The sequence below is a fragment of the Punica granatum genome, chromosome 3 (genome assembly GCF_007655135.1).
Source record: "Punica granatum isolate Tunisia-2019 chromosome 3, ASM765513v2, whole genome shotgun sequence".
Lineage (NCBI taxonomy): Eukaryota > Viridiplantae > Streptophyta > Magnoliopsida > Myrtales > Lythraceae > Punica > Punica granatum.
The window spans coordinates 32735000-32755448 of record NC_045129.1 but is presented as its reverse complement, the minus strand read 5'-3'; the positions used below and the strand labels follow the sequence as shown (position 1 = coordinate 32755448).

At 39.4% G+C, this 20449-nt stretch overlaps 4 protein-coding genes across 9 annotated transcripts; 3 read left to right on the top strand and 1 right to left on the bottom strand.

The window, feature by feature from the left end:
* The first annotated feature begins 4435 nt into the window (after positions 1–4435).
* On the top strand, positions 4436–7915 carry LOC116199266 (L-ascorbate oxidase-like). The gene is made up of 6 exons (XM_031529563.1): positions 4436–4826; positions 5551–5643; positions 6050–6262; positions 6376–6549; positions 6652–6730; positions 6836–7915. The coding sequence occupies exons 1-6, from the start codon at positions 4539–4541 to the stop codon at positions 7717–7719; spliced, it is 1731 nt and encodes a 576-aa protein (XP_031385423.1). The 5' UTR covers positions 4436–4538; the 3' UTR covers positions 7720–7915.
* A 390-nt stretch (positions 7916–8305) lies between these two features.
* LOC116199401 lies at positions 8306–9214 on the top strand. The gene is made up of 3 exons (XM_031529739.1): positions 8306–8488; positions 8618–8774; positions 8881–9214. The coding sequence occupies exons 1-3, from the start codon at positions 8403–8405 to the stop codon at positions 9073–9075; spliced, it is 438 nt and encodes a 145-aa protein (XP_031385599.1). The 5' UTR covers positions 8306–8402; the 3' UTR covers positions 9076–9214.
* A 722-nt stretch (positions 9215–9936) lies between these two features.
* Positions 9937–12712, top strand: LOC116199400 (NDR1/HIN1-like protein 13). Of its 2 annotated transcripts, XM_031529738.1 has the most exons (3): positions 9937–10134; positions 10544–10595; positions 11747–12712. In XM_031529738.1, exon 3 carries the CDS (start codon positions 11764–11766, stop codon positions 12556–12558), a length of 795 nt encoding a protein of 264 aa, XP_031385598.1. In that variant the 5' UTR covers positions 9937–10134; positions 10544–10595; positions 11747–11763; the 3' UTR covers positions 12559–12712. The 2 variants fall into 2 exon arrangements, with proteins under 2 accessions (XP_031385598.1, XP_031385597.1); XM_031529737.1 differs by lacking the exon at positions 10544–10595.
* Positions 12713–13343: 631 nt separating this feature from the next.
* Positions 13344–17109, bottom strand: LOC116199399 (nitrate regulatory gene2 protein-like). Of its 5 annotated transcripts, none has more exons than XM_031529736.1 (6): positions 16820–17109; positions 15334–16560; positions 15142–15213; positions 14833–15047; positions 14475–14587; positions 13344–14341 (listed from the first exon to the last, which is right to left on the bottom strand). In XM_031529736.1, exons 2-6 carry the CDS (start codon positions 16469–16471, stop codon positions 13657–13659), a joined length of 2223 nt encoding a protein of 740 aa, XP_031385596.1. In that variant the 5' UTR covers positions 16472–16560; positions 16820–17109; the 3' UTR covers positions 13344–13656. The 5 variants fall into 5 exon arrangements, with proteins under 5 accessions (XP_031385596.1, XP_031385594.1, XP_031385595.1 ...); XM_031529734.1 differs by having other exon boundaries at positions 14475–14698; positions 15334–16685; positions 16820–17108; XM_031529735.1 differs by having other exon boundaries at positions 14475–14698; positions 16925–17108.
* Between the last annotated feature and the right edge of the window lie 3340 nt (positions 17110–20449).

Sequence of the window (20449 nt, the reverse complement as noted above, 5' to 3'; positions counted from 1 at the left end):
TTATATAATATTTTAGTATATATAATATTGTTTATTCAAACGTGACAAAAATGTTGATAATTCTATATGTCACGAATAAGAGAGTACGTGGCGTTAAAGATTAAGAGGACAAAAATTGTTAATGATCATCGAGAATATTTTATTATTGATATCTTCGATGAAGAGTTATACTATTATATTATTATTGTACAAAAATTGATCGATAAAATTCTACCTTTCAAATTTACTTTTTTCTGGATACTTCTTGCTTTCTGTTAGAAATTAAATTCAAGCCCATTCACGTGACAATATATTTTCAGAACACTTAATTCCGATGATATGAACACAGATTTTCAAATATAACATTATTTTTATTTTTATATTTTTTAAGAAGGGGATTTGGTACAGCGACACAAGTCGCCGCTTGAAATTATGAGATCTCAAGTTCGATCCTCGTCGGCTAGACTTTCGTACCATTTTATTTAATTTTGTTATTTCTATTCTTGTACTAAACTATAAGCCTCTCTTATAACTATATATATATATATATATATAATATTTGTTTTTAGAGATTTTGATGAACTCGTAATTGTTCCTTCATTTGGATTCTTTTGATATAACTTTATCCAGTTACATTCACTATTTTCTCTCTTTCTCATATGGATCTTAAAAAATGGTTTTGACAAGAACATTATGTTCTATTTGTTTTGTTAAAAAAACCTTAAATAATTACTATATTTATTTGCTATATTTATGTTTTACAGTGTATCATTTTTTAATATTCCCAATTTATAGGTATGCCATCTTATATGTCATTTTAATCTTCTTCTTATTGATGTAATATTAACCAGAAAATATTTTCTTTCCCGTATTCACAATTTCCTAATATGAGCCCAAAATGGTTAACTTATTGAAAAACACTTTAATAAAAAATAAGTTAGACTTGGATAGTAAAAAATTATGTGAGAAATTGCTATCATAATTCTGGAAGATCAAGTATTAAAAGTTATTCTCCCTTCTAATAAGTGCTCTTCCATAGACTCGAATTCGTGCTCTTCTCCTTATAAGTGCTAGAGCTATTTGCCACTCAACTGACATTTTATTGATAAGAAAATAAAAAAAAATAAGACTTGATTATTTATAAAAAGTACATAAGGAAAAAAGACCAAGAATAAAAAGCAATTGTATTTTATTGACATTCTATCTTCTCCATATTCTAGTCACCCGGGACATTGTACACTGTAATGAAAAGTAAGACAATACATAAAATGAATTTACCTATGTTATACTACCATAATAAAAAAAAACTTTTATATTATTAATGTATTTTCTATATATTGAACATGTATAACCTAACATAATCATAAATTATATTAAACAATCAGAATGATATGAATATGGAGTGGATATATTGCGTTAATTAGATAAATACAGAATGATTTTTTTTTGGTTAATAAATTCTAAATATATAGTGTCTTTAGATGCAAAATAATTACCATGGTGAGGTGAGAAGAGGAGTGGATGTTGGACTAGGGCGACTAGCTAGTAAGCCAATGAAGTTTGAGAATTGAATTTATCACAACGATCATTGATTCCTTGTTTAATTTATTAATTATCTCCATTTCTGTCCAATCTGAACAAAAGGACTACCTTTGTTTGAAGAAAAAGATGGAAGATAATGCATTAGCCGTCTTATTAAGAGTCTAAATTTTCATGTATATTTGATCATTTCTTCCTTGTTTATGTATTAAAAAACTATATTAATGAGTGAATTGGAATGCTGATTTATAAATTCATAAATAGGTATGCAATTAGGATATTACATATAGGCCAAGTGACTGTAATGATGAGCAACACCACACCATATACTGAGTATATTAATTTGTGTGTCTAGCCCATTAGAGATTATTTCACGTAACCATTTTTTTCGAATTCTTTTTTGGTGAAATACCGTTTTGAAATAAGAATTGTGATTTAGTACTCTACTTATCTCCACTGATAATACTAAGATTTTCAATCACGGTCAATATCATTGTAATGGAAATTAATCAACATATCCGAGTCAAATTTACTCACACTTGCCATGAATTAGACAGTCCATCAGACATGATTAATTAATAAGTTAATTGCATAATCTATCCGCATGCAGATTTTAATGCGTCATGCGGACACACGAATCCGGGGAAGATGATCGTGCTTTCTTTATTTCATCTGCATTATGTTCATATTGATTTGATCCAATCTATCTAGGCTGTTCCATGATAACAAATAATGACAAAAGGGTTCATATAATTGTCAATTGCTCTTTATGTTCCCACTATACATCCTTTTCTCTCTTTTCTTCTTTTTCTCGATGTCTCCACTATGAGTGTGTTAATTAGTCTTGTATTGATTTAATCAAAGACCCCATCTATCAGCTATACATATTATATCATTATAATATGTATTTTTTTTAAGTACATGTAAGTCCAATAAATTGTGATTAATTCAGTTCGAGTCGAATTGACTCGTTAAGTGTAAATTTTTTCCATTCAAAAAACTCGAAATCGAAACCGTACTTGAAAAAAGTAAACGCCAAACTATTTGAATCAATTCACATTAATTATAATTAATCATGGAAAGAAGTTTCAGGATCCATGCTCGGTGGCATCACATGTCAAAAATTAAGCAGACATTGACAATCCCAATAAACATTGAATCAAGTGGTGCGACGTTTATTTCTTTTAAATAAGATTTCGAATTCTAATTTTGCGAATGAATCGGGAAATCCTTGATTGTGAGAGTTTTATCTCTGAATGGAGCGATTCGGCTCAATTTATATTAATCGGGATTCGTAGGACTTTTGTATATTAGGGTACATTCAAAAGAAAAATAAATAAATTAAGCAGACTAGAAAGGTATATTCGAGATTCTTTGATATAAAATAAAGGAGATCTATTGTCCTAGCCATAGGATGGGAAGAATAATAATAAAATAGTACAAAAAGTTTTGCTGATGTGATCGAGTCAAAGTAGTGCTAGCTATTACACTATCTTCTTTTCTCGTCAAACAGAATTTCATTATTTCATTTTTAAAGATTGTATATATAGAAAAAGCAAAAGGAAAAAACGATTGATTCCCATCTTTTAGGTTCAATTTTCCTGGCGATTGTGTGAAATGGAATTGTTACCACTTAATTGCTGATTGTTTCACGCGATAAAATGTATTCACGACACTTCTGCATCATATTTTTCCTCTTTGCAACATTATAATCTTTTCCTAATTAAAAGTAAAGCATTCCCGTGTTCGCATACAAGCCAATTCATTAACACGACAATAAGATATTGAAATCCATTATAAAACACTAAAATGATAAAATCCTAAGAACCCAAAAATACGATACAAGACGAGAGTAAACTAAAGTTTTGTATAGATATTGTGAAAGTTGGCCTCATATAATAAACATAGAGTATTGATACATAAGTTTTGGTCGTTTTTCTGGTAATACCAAATCTATTCAGGCTCTAAACTTCTAAAGCCTTACTTTCACCCAAAAAAGATTAAAAAAGACGTTGCCGACAAGAGTGAAATAAAAGGCGTATTTTTTCATTGTGTATTATCTGGTATCTGAGAGTATAATAGGTCATGATTAATTGGAGTTTGAACTCAGTCGACTCATTAATTGAAATAAAACTCTCTCAGTTAGGATTTTCTCTATTTACGAAACTTAAAATTCAAGATTTTACTTAAAAGAAAATATGCATCAAACTATTTGAAGTAATTCAGGTCGGTGGAAGGTTATTTTGAGAAACTTGTGGTTGTCCATGGGTTCGCATATGGTGGGATAGAATAGACTGAACCCTTAACATACGTATATCTCGATCGAATGAGGAGCTAAAAATTACAGATAGAGGATTATTGATCCTATTCACCATGTCATCCCGAAAAACCACTTAATATTTTATTTTTACCATAATAAAACGAGGAATTCAAGGAATGTGTGATTGGACTACTACTATATAACAAATAGGAGCCGTATATTCTAATTACTTTTTTTTACAGCTAATTAAAATTAATAGCTTCTGTTTTACATATTTTCTTTAAAGAAATGTATGCATTTTACCTTCATAGTCTGATCATCTTCCTTCTTTTTTTTTTCTTTTTTTTGGTCAGAAGTGGACTGTCATGTCTCTGTACCTGCAAAAAGAAGGCTTTCGTTATCAGGTCCTACATTTTCATTAAAAAAAAGGGAAATTAAAGTAATTAAAAGTTGACTAGTCCTTCAAATTACGAGCACAATGTAAAACCACCTGCTCTCTACTTGGAATCAAGAAGTTCCAATAACATTAGTTAAATGAAAATTTACCATGTCTTTTTATTTTCCTCATTTGTAGCCAAAAAAGAAAATGGCGAGTACACTACTCTTATATAAGTCCGAGCCCATGCACGTTTCCATTAAGCTTCCTTGGCCATAGTATTTGGACTTTCATCTTCCCATATCTTTGCTCCCCTATTGTACTCTGTCTAATATTACCTTTGTCTTGCCTCTTCCGTCACTGAAGAAGTACAGAAGAATCAAAATGTTGCGACCTATTAGAGGCTTTGTCGGGGCTCGGATTATCTTGATCCTGATCCAGTGCGTCTTTGTTCTCTCGGCAGTCGAGGTGGCTGCCACGGTACACCACTTCACCTGGGAGGTGGGGTACATGTTCTGGGCTCCCAACTGCATAGAGAACCCGGTCATGGCCATCAACGGACGGTTCCCGGGCCCGACCATTCGGGCTAAGGCCGGGGACATCATCCATTTCGACCTCACTAACAAGCTCAGCACGGAGGGAGTTGTCATTCACTGGCATGGCATCAGACAGGCAATATATAACTCTTTCTAGATCAGCTTGTTTAACATTAATTTTCGTGGTTCATACCAAAAATAAAATTATTGAATTTTCATTGAGCTTATAAGGGCTCGAGCGTTGTTCTTTTTCCGTGTTCGTATGAGGGGGGACTAACACGAAGCGCACTTTGACTGCACTCAACATTGAATTGGCGTAGTGTGAGCCCACGTGGGTACAATGTGCTCTGATACCATATTAAATATCCAATGGGCCTATAAGGGGTTAGGCTCATATGCATTTTAAAAATTCAAACTATTAAGTGGTGATATCTAAACCACATATAAACTTATGATTTTCTTTTTGATTTTTCAATATGGGATTAATATTCTCAAATAAAAACATTATGGTGCGTTTGATTTCAGAATTAAAGTAACTTTGATTTTGATCGTAGAAAAAGACAAATGATTGTGTAGTGTGTTGAGTTAAAGTTAAAGTTAAAATTTTTGACTTGGAAAATATGTATTTTTGTTGTATAGTGTATTGAGTTAAGGTTAAAGTTAAAGTTAAAATTTTTGTGATTTTAACTGCGAAACCAAACGGACCAATGTTTGCGGATATATTTTTTTTTAATTTTTAATTGATGTTTTTTTGACCAACTTCTTAATGGATTGCCATTTTTTAATTCGTTACAACAAAATGCAATTTATATCGAACTATATGTTAAAAAGTCCTCTTTTTGTTATATATTCAACTGCAGATTGGAACTCCATGGGCGGATGGGACTGCATCTATCTCGCAGTGTGCAATTAGCCCCGGCGAGACCTTCCCTTACAGATTCGTAGTTGATAGGGTAATTGATTTCTTACTCATACTAAATTCCATCTCCTGAAAAAAAAAATGAGTTCGGTGCAGTGACGTGTTCTCCACCTAAAATCAAGAGACTCTCTAGATTAGGTTTCATATAATGTAACTTTGAGTACTCGCTTTATATCCCAATCTACTATTAGATTGATGGCTCTTCCTAATAACCGATAAGAGAGAAAAAGAGATCCTCTTTTGGATAATAATGCAAGCTTCGTGATTTGTCACGATAAGGAGGAATGGTCCATTGTAAAGGTTGCATCTCCTTTGTAACAATATATATATATATATATATACATACACAAACGATACTGTAACTACATACATACATACATATATATAAAGGACCGGAGTGAAAAGGAAAAATACGATTAATATCTAATACATTGTTGTAGCCTGGAACATACTTTTATCATGGACACTTCGGGATGCAAAGATCGGCGGGGTTATACGGGTCGTTGATCATCGATGTGGCGGACGGGCTGAAGGAACCTTTCCACTACAATGGAGAGTTAAATCTACTGCTGAGCGACTGGTGGCACCTGAGTGTCCACAAGCAAGAGCTCGGACTCTCAGCCACACCCATGCGTTGGATCAACGAGCCCAATGTAATTTAATCTCTCTTAACTAAGATAACTAACTACATTAATCTCTCTTAATATATATATATATATATATATATATGAACTTTTATACAAGATTTGCTTATCAATATATGCAGTCCCTGCTGATTAACGGGCAAGGGAAGTCAAACTGCTCCATTGCAGCAGCTACGTGCAACTTTACCGAGTTGCAACAGTGTGCACCGGAGGTTCTCCGTGTCAAGCCCAAGCAGACGTACCGCCTGCGCATTGCTAGCACCACCGCCCTCGCTTCCCTTAGTGTCGCCGTTGCGGTGCTTAACACCTTTTTCTTCTTATTTAACCTTCTTCTCCTTTAAAACTAATATTTGCGATAACTACCTCCTTCTCGTATCCCTTTATTTCGCTCGTTGCAGAATCACAAGTTGGTAGTTGTGGAGGCTGATGGGAACTATGTCGAGCCATTTGAAGTCGATGACTTGTACATTCACTCGGGTGAGACCCTGAGCTTTCTGGCCCATACGGCCCATTGGGCTTAAACTATATGGGCACGGCCCATAATGGGTCCAACCCGGCCCATGATCTTTTTCGACTTTGCAGGTGAGAACTACTCGGTGCTGATAAAGACCGACCAAGACCCGACCAAGAACTACTGGATCTCCGCCGGCGTCGTCGGCCGGAAGAACAAGACCTCCCAGGCCCTCACCATTCTCAACTATGAATCCGTCCACGCCGGCAAACTCCCAGACTCTCGGCCACCTGACACCCCCCTGTGGAACGACACGATCCGCATGAGGTCCTTCGTCGAGCAACTCCGTGGCCTCAACAACTCCCCCCTCCCGCCGCCGGCCGGGGCCCACCGCCATATCGTTCTCCTCAACACACAGAACTTGTACCGCGGCCAAACCAAGTGGGCCCTTAACAATGTCTCGCTCTCCCTCCCCGCCACTCCTTACCTGGGCTCCATCCGGTACAGCCTCATCGACGCCTTCGATGCAAACGTGCCGCTTGAGAGCTTCCCAAACGACTACGACATCATGGCCCCGGCGGCGAACCCCAACTGCACGGTCAGCAGCGGGGTCTACTGGCTGCAGATAAATTCCACGGTCGATGTCATACTACAGAACGCAAACACAATGTCAGCGAACACGAGCGAGATCCACCCGTGGCACCTCCACGGGCACGACTTCTGGGTGCTCGGCTATGGGGATGGGAAGTTCGTGGACGGCGTTGGCGACAAGAACTTCAACCTCAAGGACCCGCCACTGAGGAACACGGCGGTGACCTTCCCGTATGGGTGGACGGCACTGCGGTTCGTGGCGGACAACCCAGGAGTGTGGGCCTTCCACTGCCACATCAAGCCGCACCTCCACATGGGCATGGGAGTCGTGTTCGCCCTGGGAGTCGAGAGGGTCCAGGGGATACCGGGTCAGGCACTCGCATGCGGATTGACTGCCAAGCTGTTCATGAACACCAAATTCTGATGATAATCACCGTTGATGAGGTCGAGAAATTACGTGCTGGCTACTTAATTAGTTCGTGTTTCCTTTAGGGGGGCGAAAATTCTAATATACATGCATGAATCTAAACCAGAGTCGAATGATGAGAAAAGTAATTGTATCCCGTGTTATATCCCTCTAAGAGGAGAATTTATATTTTTAATACCTTATTTTCTAGTAACTACTTCGGTATAGACTGTACAGTCAAATCATCTAATTTAATAAATTAAAAATCATGAGAAGAGTCACCGTCACATATTCACGGTTTAATACTTAACTCATATTTCTCTTAAAATTATATCGAGATATACCTTCCTCATATGATATAAGTGATTTTCGAAGGCCGAATGAAACTTGACACGTTCAAAAATATTTAGTCCTTGAGAGGTACCTTTGCTCTCGGTGGTCCGTAAGACGTCCAAACATCAATTCAAATCACTCCAAATTTCATCCAGAAACATTAAAAAAAAAGAAAAAACAAACTCCATATTGACAATCTTCGTCCCAGACCAAATGGGCCATCTCAATATAATGGGCCCAGCCCATTAACATTTACGGCAATTTCCTGAGACACTGGAAAAGGAAAAACATGCCTCCAAAGTTCTTCTCGTCTTCTTGTTCCTCAATTGCTTCGATTATGAAGCTTTCTTCATCCCTTCGGCTTGCTGATGCCAGCGGCTGCAAATTGCCGCGGAGCACCCACATGCTCGATCTCTCGCCTCCCGCCGTCTCCATTAATTCCGACGAGGGCCGCGTACGTCACAATGCTAATATCCTTCCCTTTCTTCTTCCTCCTTTGTTTTGTTTGTGGCCTTTTTCGACATTCCTGGGGCTGTTTCCTTCTCTAATTCCAGTCTACTATCCCGCGCTGATTCTGTCGCAGACTCTGTTCGGGGAGGCTTTGGTGGCGGGAACAGCCATGGGAAGCCTGCAGCTTCTACAGGCGATGGAGACGCAGTGAGAGTTCAGATCTTGTGGACTCGCATCCCTGTGGGCCGTCCTTAATGCCCTTCACGTTGATCCTGGCGTCACTTGGAAAGGTGAATATTTTTCCCCGACCCAGGGGACGATGTTCATTGGATGGTTCTGCCCAAGAAGGGTTGATTCAATCGGTCTAAATGTTCCACTTCTCCTTCTCTACTGAAGGGAATCTGGGACGGTGCTGAATTTCGATCAACATTGTTGCCACTTGTCATCTTTTGGTTACGAGGAGGAGTCATTACCTGTAGGATCCGTTATTTTGGCCTCAAAGAAGGACGTATCTCTCTGGATCCAATACTTAACGGCTTGCCAAGAGGGATCCGGATTACTTCGCCAAGCTGCTGCCGGACACGACTGTGAATACGTCTATGCTAGACGGTTTTACCGTGTGACTATTGTGTCTTATTTTTCTGAATACCGGGTTCATTCGTGACTCACAATAGTGTCAATAATACTTGGCATAAAAATCAATACAAAGTCCAGATGATCCGAAATCAAAGGCAATTAAGTGTTGATTGTGAACCAAAACTGATTGTTTTGACCCTCTGGGCTGCCCCCAGTTGTCTCCATCCTGGTTTGAAGAAGAAACAAGAAATCCAATTTGTTAAACCAAAAATTCTGAGTTTCCATTGACAATTCCCCCCCAAGTTCGGCTCCTTTTCATACTCTCTCTCTCTCTCTCTCTCTCTCCTTTTTTTTTTTCCCCCTCTATAATAAGTAATTTAATGAAATGAAACATAAAAGGAAGGATCCTTCTAAGACCACGAGAGATCTAATCTACAGTATACGACTTAAGAGTCCTATAATCCCTCGATAGTCATCGCAACTATATGATGCCAGAACATAACACCGCATTTTGAACTGCAATTCTATTCGGTGCCCAATCGAACAACATAATTACAGTTCAATACAATGCCACTAGGACATTTGATCATGCACTTCAAAGAGAGAGTTTCCTTTCAGCTGTTTGATCCCCGCCTCAATTCCTCGGGCGACCCGACCGTGCTCGGCACGGGGACATGGTCCCTTCCCAGCTGCAAAATGAACTACAAAACGGTGCCCTTTCTGAGAATATTAAAAATTAACAAATTACATTCCGCGTAAGCGTGTTTGGACATTTGATTAATTTAATGAAGAAAAGATACGAAAGAGTTGCTTTGCTTGCTTCAACTGTATAATACAGCTTGCCCTCTTCTGTTCTGCTCCCGCGTCTCCCTTCCTTATCTGTACACTTCACTATCCATCCGTCCATATATCTCCTCTCTTTCTGATCTCATCCCATTCCAACCTTATAAACATATCCCTTCCCTTGTGCCTGTGCATCTGTCATATCCAAGATCGTTCTGTCAGTTATCGGCATCGGTGAATCAGTCATCAGGAGCTGAAGATCGGCCCGGCCAGTCCCATCTTATATCTCAAGTAATTCCGGTTTTGCTTATGGAAGTTGATTGATGAGATGACATTTGCTTTATTTCTCATTTTATGTTTTGAGTTCGTTCTTAAGATGAATCATTTGCTTGCTTCTTGTCATAATTATGAATCGTCCGTCCGACTCTATTAAACTATGGAATCGAGCACTAATCTGACAAGTAGTCCACGAAGACAGTGTTCGAATTTGCTGTTCTGGTCATAGATTCAGCAAAACGCCATCCACTGAAAAGAGTTTGGGATTTGGAAACAATTCGAGGGATTGGATATGTTGTGATCCGACTCCGGAGAAGTAAAAATACTATGTTATGGTTAACATTTAACTGCCGTTCATAATATGTGGGCAACTGTCAAAGATTTACCAACAAATAACATCGACGTAACTGCACTAACTTTGCAGAAATTCGACTTCGTGTGAGCTCGGGATCGGGGACTAGAGCATATATTGTGCAGTGAGTATATCATACGTGCAAATTGCATAACTGGTGATATTGTATAATTTTCTAGTCCCTATTTCAATGTAAATATGATAATCATAGTAGCATTTAATATGAATAATAATAATTAATTAATTGTCCTTAATCTTTCCCGATTATCATCTGCGCGACCACATTAATTTCGAGGATTTAAGTTTACAAACAAAAGCCAGTAACTAATTATGGAAAGTGATTTCTATTTTTTTCAAAAATTGAATTTGAATATTTTTCTATAATTTGTCTGCCAATTAGAGACATAGATATGTAATTTCGTGTATACATGTCCACCTTATGTGTCTTGAGCGAGTAATTACCGCGCAATTTATTTACTTGTTTTTACTTTAAAAAATTAATATTATAAGAAGATTAGGCCAACATTGCCAAATTAACCAACAAAAAACAAATTATGCTCCACATTGACTCGCCGTTGCTGCTTACAGCTCACGGCAAGCTTTCGAGTGAATGTGGAAAAAGAATGACAAACGCGTCTTGCCTTTACATAGTCCACTAAAACATTATTGTTGCTTTTCGCAAGTCCTGTAATAATTGCTCCGGCAAAAACTAAAAAAACACGAATATTAAAATCCGATAATATTACCAGCTTTACCCTTTTCAAAAATCACATAAAATATTTTCGTCACAGAAACTTATTCGATATCTTTATTTAGGTTTTTTTTATAATATAAATATAGACTTGATTCAGAAATCTTATTTGCAACGTATATACTCTGCGAAAAAGGAACTCAAACAGAAACGAGTAAAACTGCAACATGCCATAGGGCGTTCGATAAATTGTGTTAGGAAAATGCCATTGTTTTTGCTCATTGCACGATACTATTGCCAAAAATCCATGTGGCCCATGCGGTTACGTGGCATCGCCTGATTGGTATTGATTGTCCGTGTGCCGACAAAGACCAAGTATCCGTTTGAGCGGATTTATATTTCCTTATTTACTTAGGAAATAATTAAATTAAATTTGATTTTATTATGCATTTACGTTCATGCCAAACGCGTACACGTTCAAGTCGGTCTCCGACAGCACATATATATATATATACACGCACATATCTATTATATACGTCACCACCTCTCCTCCTCTCTCCCTCATTCTCTCTCTACACTCGCAGATCATCACTCTCAGCCAATGGCAGACCGAGTCCACCCGCACGACTCGCCGTCGTACGACTCCGGCCCCCAGTCTCCCACCAAAATTCGCCACCCTCCCGCCGACAAGCCCGTCTCCCCTCCCTCCGGCACCTACGTCATCCAGATCCCCAAGGACCAGATCTACCGAGTCCCCCCGCCGGAGAACGCCACCCGCGTCAAGCATTACTCCTCCAGCCGGAAGCCCCGCCGGAGCTGCTGCCGCCGCCGCTGCTGCTGCCTCCTTTTCCTCATCCTCGCCGCCGTCATCCTCGCCGGCATCGCCGCTGCCGTCTTCTACTTCGTCGTGAAGCCCGAGGCCCCGGACTACTCCGTCACCGGGATCTCGATCAGCGGCCTCAACCTCACCTCCTCGTCGGCCGTCTCCCCGGCCGTCGACGTCACCGTGAGGGCGGCGAACGGGAACGACAAGATCGGGATCTACTACCGGGAAGGCAGCTCCGTGGACTTATACTACTCGGACATCAAGCTCTGCGACGGCGCCCTGCCGGCGTTTTACCAGCCGACGAACAACGTGACGGTGTTCAAGACGGCGTTAAGGGGTAGCGGCATTGTGCTGACAAGCCAAGCGCACCAGGCGCTGGTCACGGCGCAGACCCAGGGGAAGGTGCCGTTGAAGGTGGACATCAGGGCGCCGTTGAAGTTCAAGGTCGGCGCCGTTAAGACGTGGGAGATCACGGTCAAGGTGACGTGCGACGTAACGGTCGACAAGCTGACGTCAACGGCGAGGATCGAGTCCACGGACTGTGGTTACGGCGTAGACATATTTTCATGAGGGACAGTATTTCCCATAATTATTCATTAAATTGAATTAAACATTTTTTTAAAATTTTGTAGATACAGTGATTGGGTAGTGATTGTGTATACATTGAGGACGATTATTGTACTTGTCCACTGATTCTACTAGTCACCATCCCCTTTTTTACTCCTCCTCGATCTTTAATTTTCGTATAAATTCGTTCCTATTAGTTTTACATTTCTAATGACCGGTACGGCCGACTAAGGGCACGCACAGTACATTGAATTATAAGCCGTTATATCAATTCAAAGTGATCTTACCTCGACCACTTTAAGTCGGTATGCCTAAACATATGGGGGGGAAAAAATAAGAGACCAACATTGATCTGTTGATATTAGTTAGATCCATTCTACGGCGATCTTGAATTCACCGCTATAAGTCGATATGACCAATTATATGAAAAACGACCATATTTAATAGCCTCTTTTGATTCTGTCCAATGAAGTTGATGTGATGGAGCCAATCGTTTAAAGATACTCATTTCGGCAGATCTTGTTCATGTCTTTTTTTTTTTCCCCTTTTTTAATTAGATCTTGCTGTCTTCACATTGGAACAATTCAACGGCGGCAGAAACCGCAAGAGTAAACAATTATTTCTAGTAGAAATTATCTGCTTCAAACATCCTACGAATTCCAGGTCACTGCTACATCATGATCTGCATATGTTCATCCTGCCCACGATCAATGTACCAACTATATCTAAATAATTACGATGCAATGCGAATCGAATCGAAAATGAAAAAGAAAAAGAGAAGAGGAAGATTCTGATCAGCAATTCGATTCCATTCACTTTCTATTGATTCATAACATTTAACAGAAATGTCGAAGTTGTACTACACCAAAGGAGTAATGTTTCGTTTCTACAAGTAATGAGCCCCCAGAAACAATGTACAACGTCACTGCTAACCCAACGCCCGATAACCGTTACGAATAATTACAACATTCGTAATTTCCTCTAATATGTGCAGGACATAACATCTACTGCTTCGTTTATTACTCGTATGACCCTAATGATCAATCGAGACATCATAATGGAACTGTTTGATCCGAAGGCTATTGATCTCGGAACCATGGCTTAAGTTTGTGACCGAGACATCAACCGGTCATAATTATTCTTGGCCTGCTCAATTTCCCCCTTGAGCTCTTCGTACATGAAGACAGAAGACTCAGAATACTCATTCAGCTTACCTAGGAACCCCACTAACCTCGACCTGAACCGGTCGAAAGTGAAGTTCGGGTCCTCTGGAGCGTCATCTCTCGACATGCTGGGCCCTGCCTCACTAACGTTATCAGCCTCCGATGATGCTGTAGGGGCACGTTTTGTGCCCTTTCCTCGGCTCTTCTCTTGCCGTGGTAAGAACTTACGAGTCTCTGAGGCTAAAGCTCTTATGACGTCTGCGACTTCCTTGGAAGGCAGGGTGCGGAGCTTTGACAACCAGACATCGCATGTCGCATAGATCGGAGGGCCGAAGTTCCTCAAAGGTGGGGGCTCCACCCTTTTTTTTCTCTTGGAAGGCATCTGGCGAAGAGACACACATTTGTTGAGCCAGCTATTTATAGCCCACAAGTAGAACTGCTGAGCCCCGGTCCACTTTGTGAAGCTCGCAGACAGATAGCTCAGTTCGTTCTCGAGGAGAAGGATGATTTGCCTTCGTGATTCGGAGTGCACCGTGATTTTAGTCGTATTATGGTGAGCCACTGCAATTATTCGATACTGGAGCTTGTGGCACTCGAACATCACCTCCCACATTCGGCTTAACCTGCAAGGATAATAGAGACTAATTCCAGCCAAATTCCTCCAATAGAAACGGTTCTGCTTCAACTTGTGAGCCTTCAAATATGATACTACTAAATGACCCGCGAGAAAAAAAAGTGATGGGTATGTTATCGTACCCTTCAATCAGCTCCTCTAGTTGTGGCTGAAGCTCTTTGTCCCGTACTTCCTCAATTTTCTTGGAGATCGTCTCGATCCTGTGAATTGCGACTCCGATTCTTGAATACAAGTCCTTGATATAAGCACGGGTTTTATCAATTTTTTGAAAGCTCTCAGCCTTCGACTCCAGTTGCCTTAAAAGCTTGCACTTTGCATCATAGTTATTTCTTATCATTTCACTCGCCTGAACGGGCAATATTCGAACCATAATCAGAGGGCTAAAACCTTTCAGAAATTACACACTAATAAAAGCACATCACACATTTAACATGAAAACCATTTAAGAGAAAAAAGACAGCATTATGTGCCGACTAGTACCTTGACTTCATCATAGAGCTTTCTCTCCCATGCGTACAGCCTATCTAAGGTCGAGGCGTGACTCCCCGATACCATGCAGAAGTCATTGAAAAGGTTACCATTCTTCACCTCCACACTATCCTTTGAACTCAACTCCAAAGGATTGGATGAAGAGGGGGAAGATGATGATGCCATATTGTGCCATGTTAAGTACTTTATAGCCGCTTGAGCAGGCTCTGCAGCACAACACCACGAACGCAGGAAAAGAGTTAAAATTAGCCCCTCAAGAAAAATCCATTGTTAGCAACGTTAACATCCGAGGGTCCTTACCTTCTTGAACTTGTCGGCGTTCCTGCCCGCAAGAAAAGCAAGCCCTCAGGTACACAGATGCCAGAGAGACACCTGCAAAGGCCAAATTTAAGTACTCTCGTGTTACGATCCTTTGTCGAAGTGTTCATTGCTGAACTTTCTGATGCAATGATTCATCACATATAAGTAACGACATTAGACGTAGGTGATTACTTTTGTTTGCAGGGATGATTGGAGAAATCTGCAACTTGTTCGCTTCAAGCATCTTCTGGACTTCTTTCCCAGAGTCAGAAGCTTTTACGAAAAGAAGCTCGATATGCTTAATGCTCGTGACAAAGTCCTTTGGTTCGATGTTATTTTCGGCACGATCTTCTTTATCGAGTTCCTTCTTTTTAGTAGCTAGGGGAGTCACAACTGGAGACCCGTCCCTCAAGGATGATGTACTCGGAGAACCGCCTCCTTCTGCATTCAAGAATTCAGTTTCCGAAGCCACACTTCCTACTGGAGGCACAGCGGTCGAAGGAGAAGAACCAGCGATGCCCTGATCACTCACCCTATTAACATTTTCAAACTTCCGAACAAGGGTAACTGTGGAAGGCTCGTCGAATTCATTTTCCGAATCCTGAGTCTCTTCTCCTGTTCCATGTGAAGATGAACAAGCCTTCTCTTCATCGTCCTCGAGATCGGGGATCCCCTGCGCTTCCCTGAGCCTCCTTAGCTCATCAGCGTGTTCGAGCCACCGATTTGAGTTCAACCTTTTACCTTCTTGGGAGGAAAATTGATGATCAATCGGGTGGAAAAGACCGAAGTAATCCCACGGGGGAGTTTCCGGTGGGATGGGGGGATGATCAAACAACGACGAATCGTGTGTATCCGCCGAACGAGGCGTGGTGTTCGGTGGAGTGCTCGAAATGATCACGGTGCCCGTAGCAGGAGAAGAAACTCTCTCCTCAACTTCCTTAGGAAAGCTGCCCCTGAATTTCATGTGATCTGCCCGGAACCTGCTGGTGGTAGGGGTGGATGGGGACGGAGAAACGGCAGTCTCAGTGGCTTCTACACGGTGCAGAACAGAAGGAGACGAGACCGAAAACTGCGAGAGGGATTTCTCGGTCAAGACTAGTGGCTCGGGGGTGGCGCTGGTCGAAGTGCAGTAGAGCGAGGACTCATTCTGGGCCTCGGGTTCGACAAACTTCCTCAGGGCGGTTCCGGCGGCCTTGAGGGAGTGGACATACGCGACGTGAGCTTCCGCGAGGGAGCACCGGCCTTCGAGGGCTTGCTTGACGAACTTCTTTCTTTCCCGGCACAGTTGCAGGGCCTTGTCTTCTTCAACCTTGGAATTCGCAGCTCCCATGGTTGGCTTGCCGGAAACAGAGTTTTATTTGCTGATGAGATGTTATATACAGAGGGGATCAGAGCAGAGGCTGCGGCAAAGGCTTCTCCCTGAAAGTCGAACAGCACACAACATATCAGCAGACACACCCTTTAATTGAACTCATCTTTCAGAATACCCAATTCGTCAATGGCCATCCATTTCCAACGGAGAACACGGAGAAGTCAAAAATTGACTGCAGAATTAACAAACAGTCCGAGGACAGAATTAACAAAGATTCGAGCATTCGAGAGAAATCGAAAAATTAAACAGGGGAATCGCATTCGAACAGCAAAATCGCGCAGACATAAAGGGAATCGAAGCTCGTACGATTCACCAGCTGGATGAATATGGAGCAGAGCAGGAGAGATGGGGGGATTTGGAAGGGAGGGGAAGTCTGTCCGATGTAGGAGGGATGAAAGGGAGTTGAGTTACTTGAGGAGGGGAAGCTTGAGATTCTGGGGAAGGCGGCAGCGGAAGAGCCGACATATGAAGAAAGAGACCACTGGGAAATGCGCTCAGATAAAACTATGCTTCCATTGAATGAATGGCAGAGAGAATTAGAGAGAGAGACAGAGACAGAGACAGAGACAGAGGAGAGAGAGAGTGGGGGGGGGCTGCTTTAGCGTAATCCTCATGCAAAAGCCGTAACACTGTATCCGCCAGCATGAGTCATGAGAGAGAGAGAGAGAGAGAGAGAGAGAGAGAGAGAGAGTGGAGGGGGAGGGAAGGTGGGGCCCATCACCATGGCCATCAGCATCACAACCGGCCGGGAGGGGGAGGTCAAAGTCGTCTCTCCGACAGTCTTCCTTAACCGGGGAAGACGCGTTCTCTACGTTGTGTTCCTTCCCTCCCTACTGTAACCGCCGCCAAGTCGGTCAGTTATTTAAGTTTGGTTCGTAAAATAATTTTGCTGACTCCACTGTACAATTATTCTTCCCTCAATCTAATAATTATTTTTTTACTTTTTAAAATTTAATAATAATAATTTTTCACATACTTTTTTAACGATGATTATAATTAATTTTTTAATAATAAAATTTCTTAATTATTTTATCTCTATTTAATGGAATATAATAAAGTTAAAACTTTATTCCGAAATCAAACTGCATTAGACTCCCCTCTTCAGTCCCTTCCACTCACACTACCATAATACTCTCAAAAATTCAATTATTTATTTATTTATTTTAATTCACTGCCAAAAATTTCATTCAAATTTTCAGACACTTGGATTTTATACTCTTTTTTTTTTTTACTTTTATGATGAGTTAACGTATCGCAAAAATTTAAATTCTAATAAATTTGTGAAAAAATACGGATTTTATTCGGTAAAATCAATGAAAATTTGATTCTATTGAGTCAAAAATTAAATTAATTTATTAACATAATTATCCTAATTTAAGAGAAATTGATTATTTTTAACACCTTCGCATTAGAAAAATGAAAAAATAATTTATAGTTTCGCTTTTTTCTTTTTTAATTACATGATCACCATTTGAAAATTGGTCTTCAATTTTATCTCAAACTAAGATCATTATTCATGGAAATATGCGTGAAATTACTTTTAAAACACTATCTATTATTTTTCATGAAGACTTACAATTTTATGATTCAACATTGGAATCTCATGAATCCTCCTTTATTTTTACTTCTTTTGTCCTAATAAAACTCCACTATTTTCAGTTACAAACTCGATTTTGACAGATATGCTCCCGCATCCATCTTACTCATTTCCTTTTATGAGCTCCTTTATTACTTTTGATTACACCTTACTCGTCTCTTTATCACATCAGTCTATTGAGCATGCTTCCCCTCCTTTTGTGACTCTATGTCTTTTATCATCCATATTCCATGGTACACATGCATATACTGACAATCTCGTGATTTCAGGAAGTGATTATCATATTGTAAAAGAGATCAACTCATTAAGAACAATAAAGGCAATCCCCCTTTTGATATGGAATCATCATATCTCGGCCCACTTATTTCTAAAATAAGTTACTTTAACGAAATCACTTTACGTCGATCGAGTTTATTGTGTAGTACTTTTTTTTTTAATTATAAAGGATCCTTATGAACGTAACCTGGAGCAAATATAAAAAGAGAAAGATACAAATGTACGAAAAGTCTCGTTAATAAAAATGAAACGGGGAAGTACGATATTCGTTTTAATCACTGTGGGTCGATAATCGTTTTTTTATGTAGGTATATACATCAAAGGGAGATCTGACATTTTTCTACTGCATTCGTGCACTTTCTTTTTAACTGTGCCAACTGCAAAGTGCGATATTCGTTTTAATTAATGGACGATGACTTGGACTCTAGTCTGATGTTGGTTTTTTTTTTTTAAATAAATTTTATTTTACTTAACTATTTTAATTTAACTTTTTTTTTCAATTCAAACAACACAATTATTATTTTTTTTATCATTTTCTTCAAATTCTTTTTCATACTTTTTCTTATATATTATTATAATTAATTTTTTAATATTAAATTCTCTTAATTATTTAATATATTTTTTTCAATTTCAACATTTTTTTTTTCAAAACACAATTATTACTTTTTTATCTTTTTTTTTTAAATTCTCTCACATACTTTTCACAATTACTTTTATTTTCATCTCCTCAAATCAAATTAAATTAAACTTAATTTCGTTACCAAATACTATGATAATAAGGTAGAGAACAAAGTTAAGAAATCAATTTTTTCCTTTTATTTTTTTCTTAATGCTTACGTGTTTACAACACGACAAGTTACGTTATTGGAGAAGAACTTCCTAATAAAAAAGAATGTATTATTTTTTCTTAATGCTTACGTGTTTATCTGGAATTATTATTTATCCACCTTATTATCATGCCACCAGTCTAACTGAAGCGGACAAACTTTCGGGGTCCACCTCCACTCATCGCGACCTTTATATATATATATATATATACACACACATACCGCATATATAAAATACTTCTCAAGCAAGGAAAAGAGAAATTGACTTTTGGGCAGAAGTCTATGTCTATCTCCAATTTAATTTATAGTGTCATTAATATATATTAACGAAATAATGACCTACGTAGTATACTCTATCGTGTCGATTCAAGGCATCAAGTTATGATATATTAACGAAATCATGACCTCACAAGTCACTTTACAAACTATTTTATTACAATTCATCTTTTTAAGCTTTCATTATTCAAAATACATGACGTCGATAACTCTATTGGCCGAGACTGAACGGTTCCGGTATTCGATTTGTGCTAACCCAAGAGTTTTGACGGGGATTTCGACTCCTAAAATCCGTCCAATGACGAATCGAGTATCGAGAGAAAAGTAAGCCAAAGGGGAAAAGTAGGAAAAGGCTATGTTCCATGTGCAAGACAAGTAGATAATTCAGTCCTTCGTGATACTGCCAACCCAACCAACGCTTTCTCTGTCCCCGAGCTCTTGCGATCCCTTTTGGTTTTATGACCCCCTGTCTATGCTTTTCATCTAAGGGCCCAGCGAATCTATGTATGCTATTCCTATGCGGACCACATAGGGACCGAGGCAGAGCAGAATCTCAGGTAATACTGCCACTCGGCGAACAATCCCGACTCCGGCCCAGCCTTTGACTCTGTCTGACATTTTGAGATGAAAGATTATATATATATTAGTTGAAGTAAAAGAGCAGACAAAAATTAAAAAAGAAAAGTAAGGCAAGAAATATAGCAATGAAATCCAAGGTAAGGCAAGATATTACCTAGGACCACATATCAGGCAGATCGTGTCTTGTACAAGGAAGAAAGAACCTTTGATTCTCATTTATCAATCTCAAGTTAGGTAGGAGAATCATAAATAAAGCTACTAAAGGCGAGGAAAAGACAAGTTGGGAAAATAACTCAGTGTCACTATATACGTCATAAGAGTAGAGAATCTTCAACCAAAAGACCAGTAAAACTGTGTACTTAAGCTCTTAAATAAAAGAAA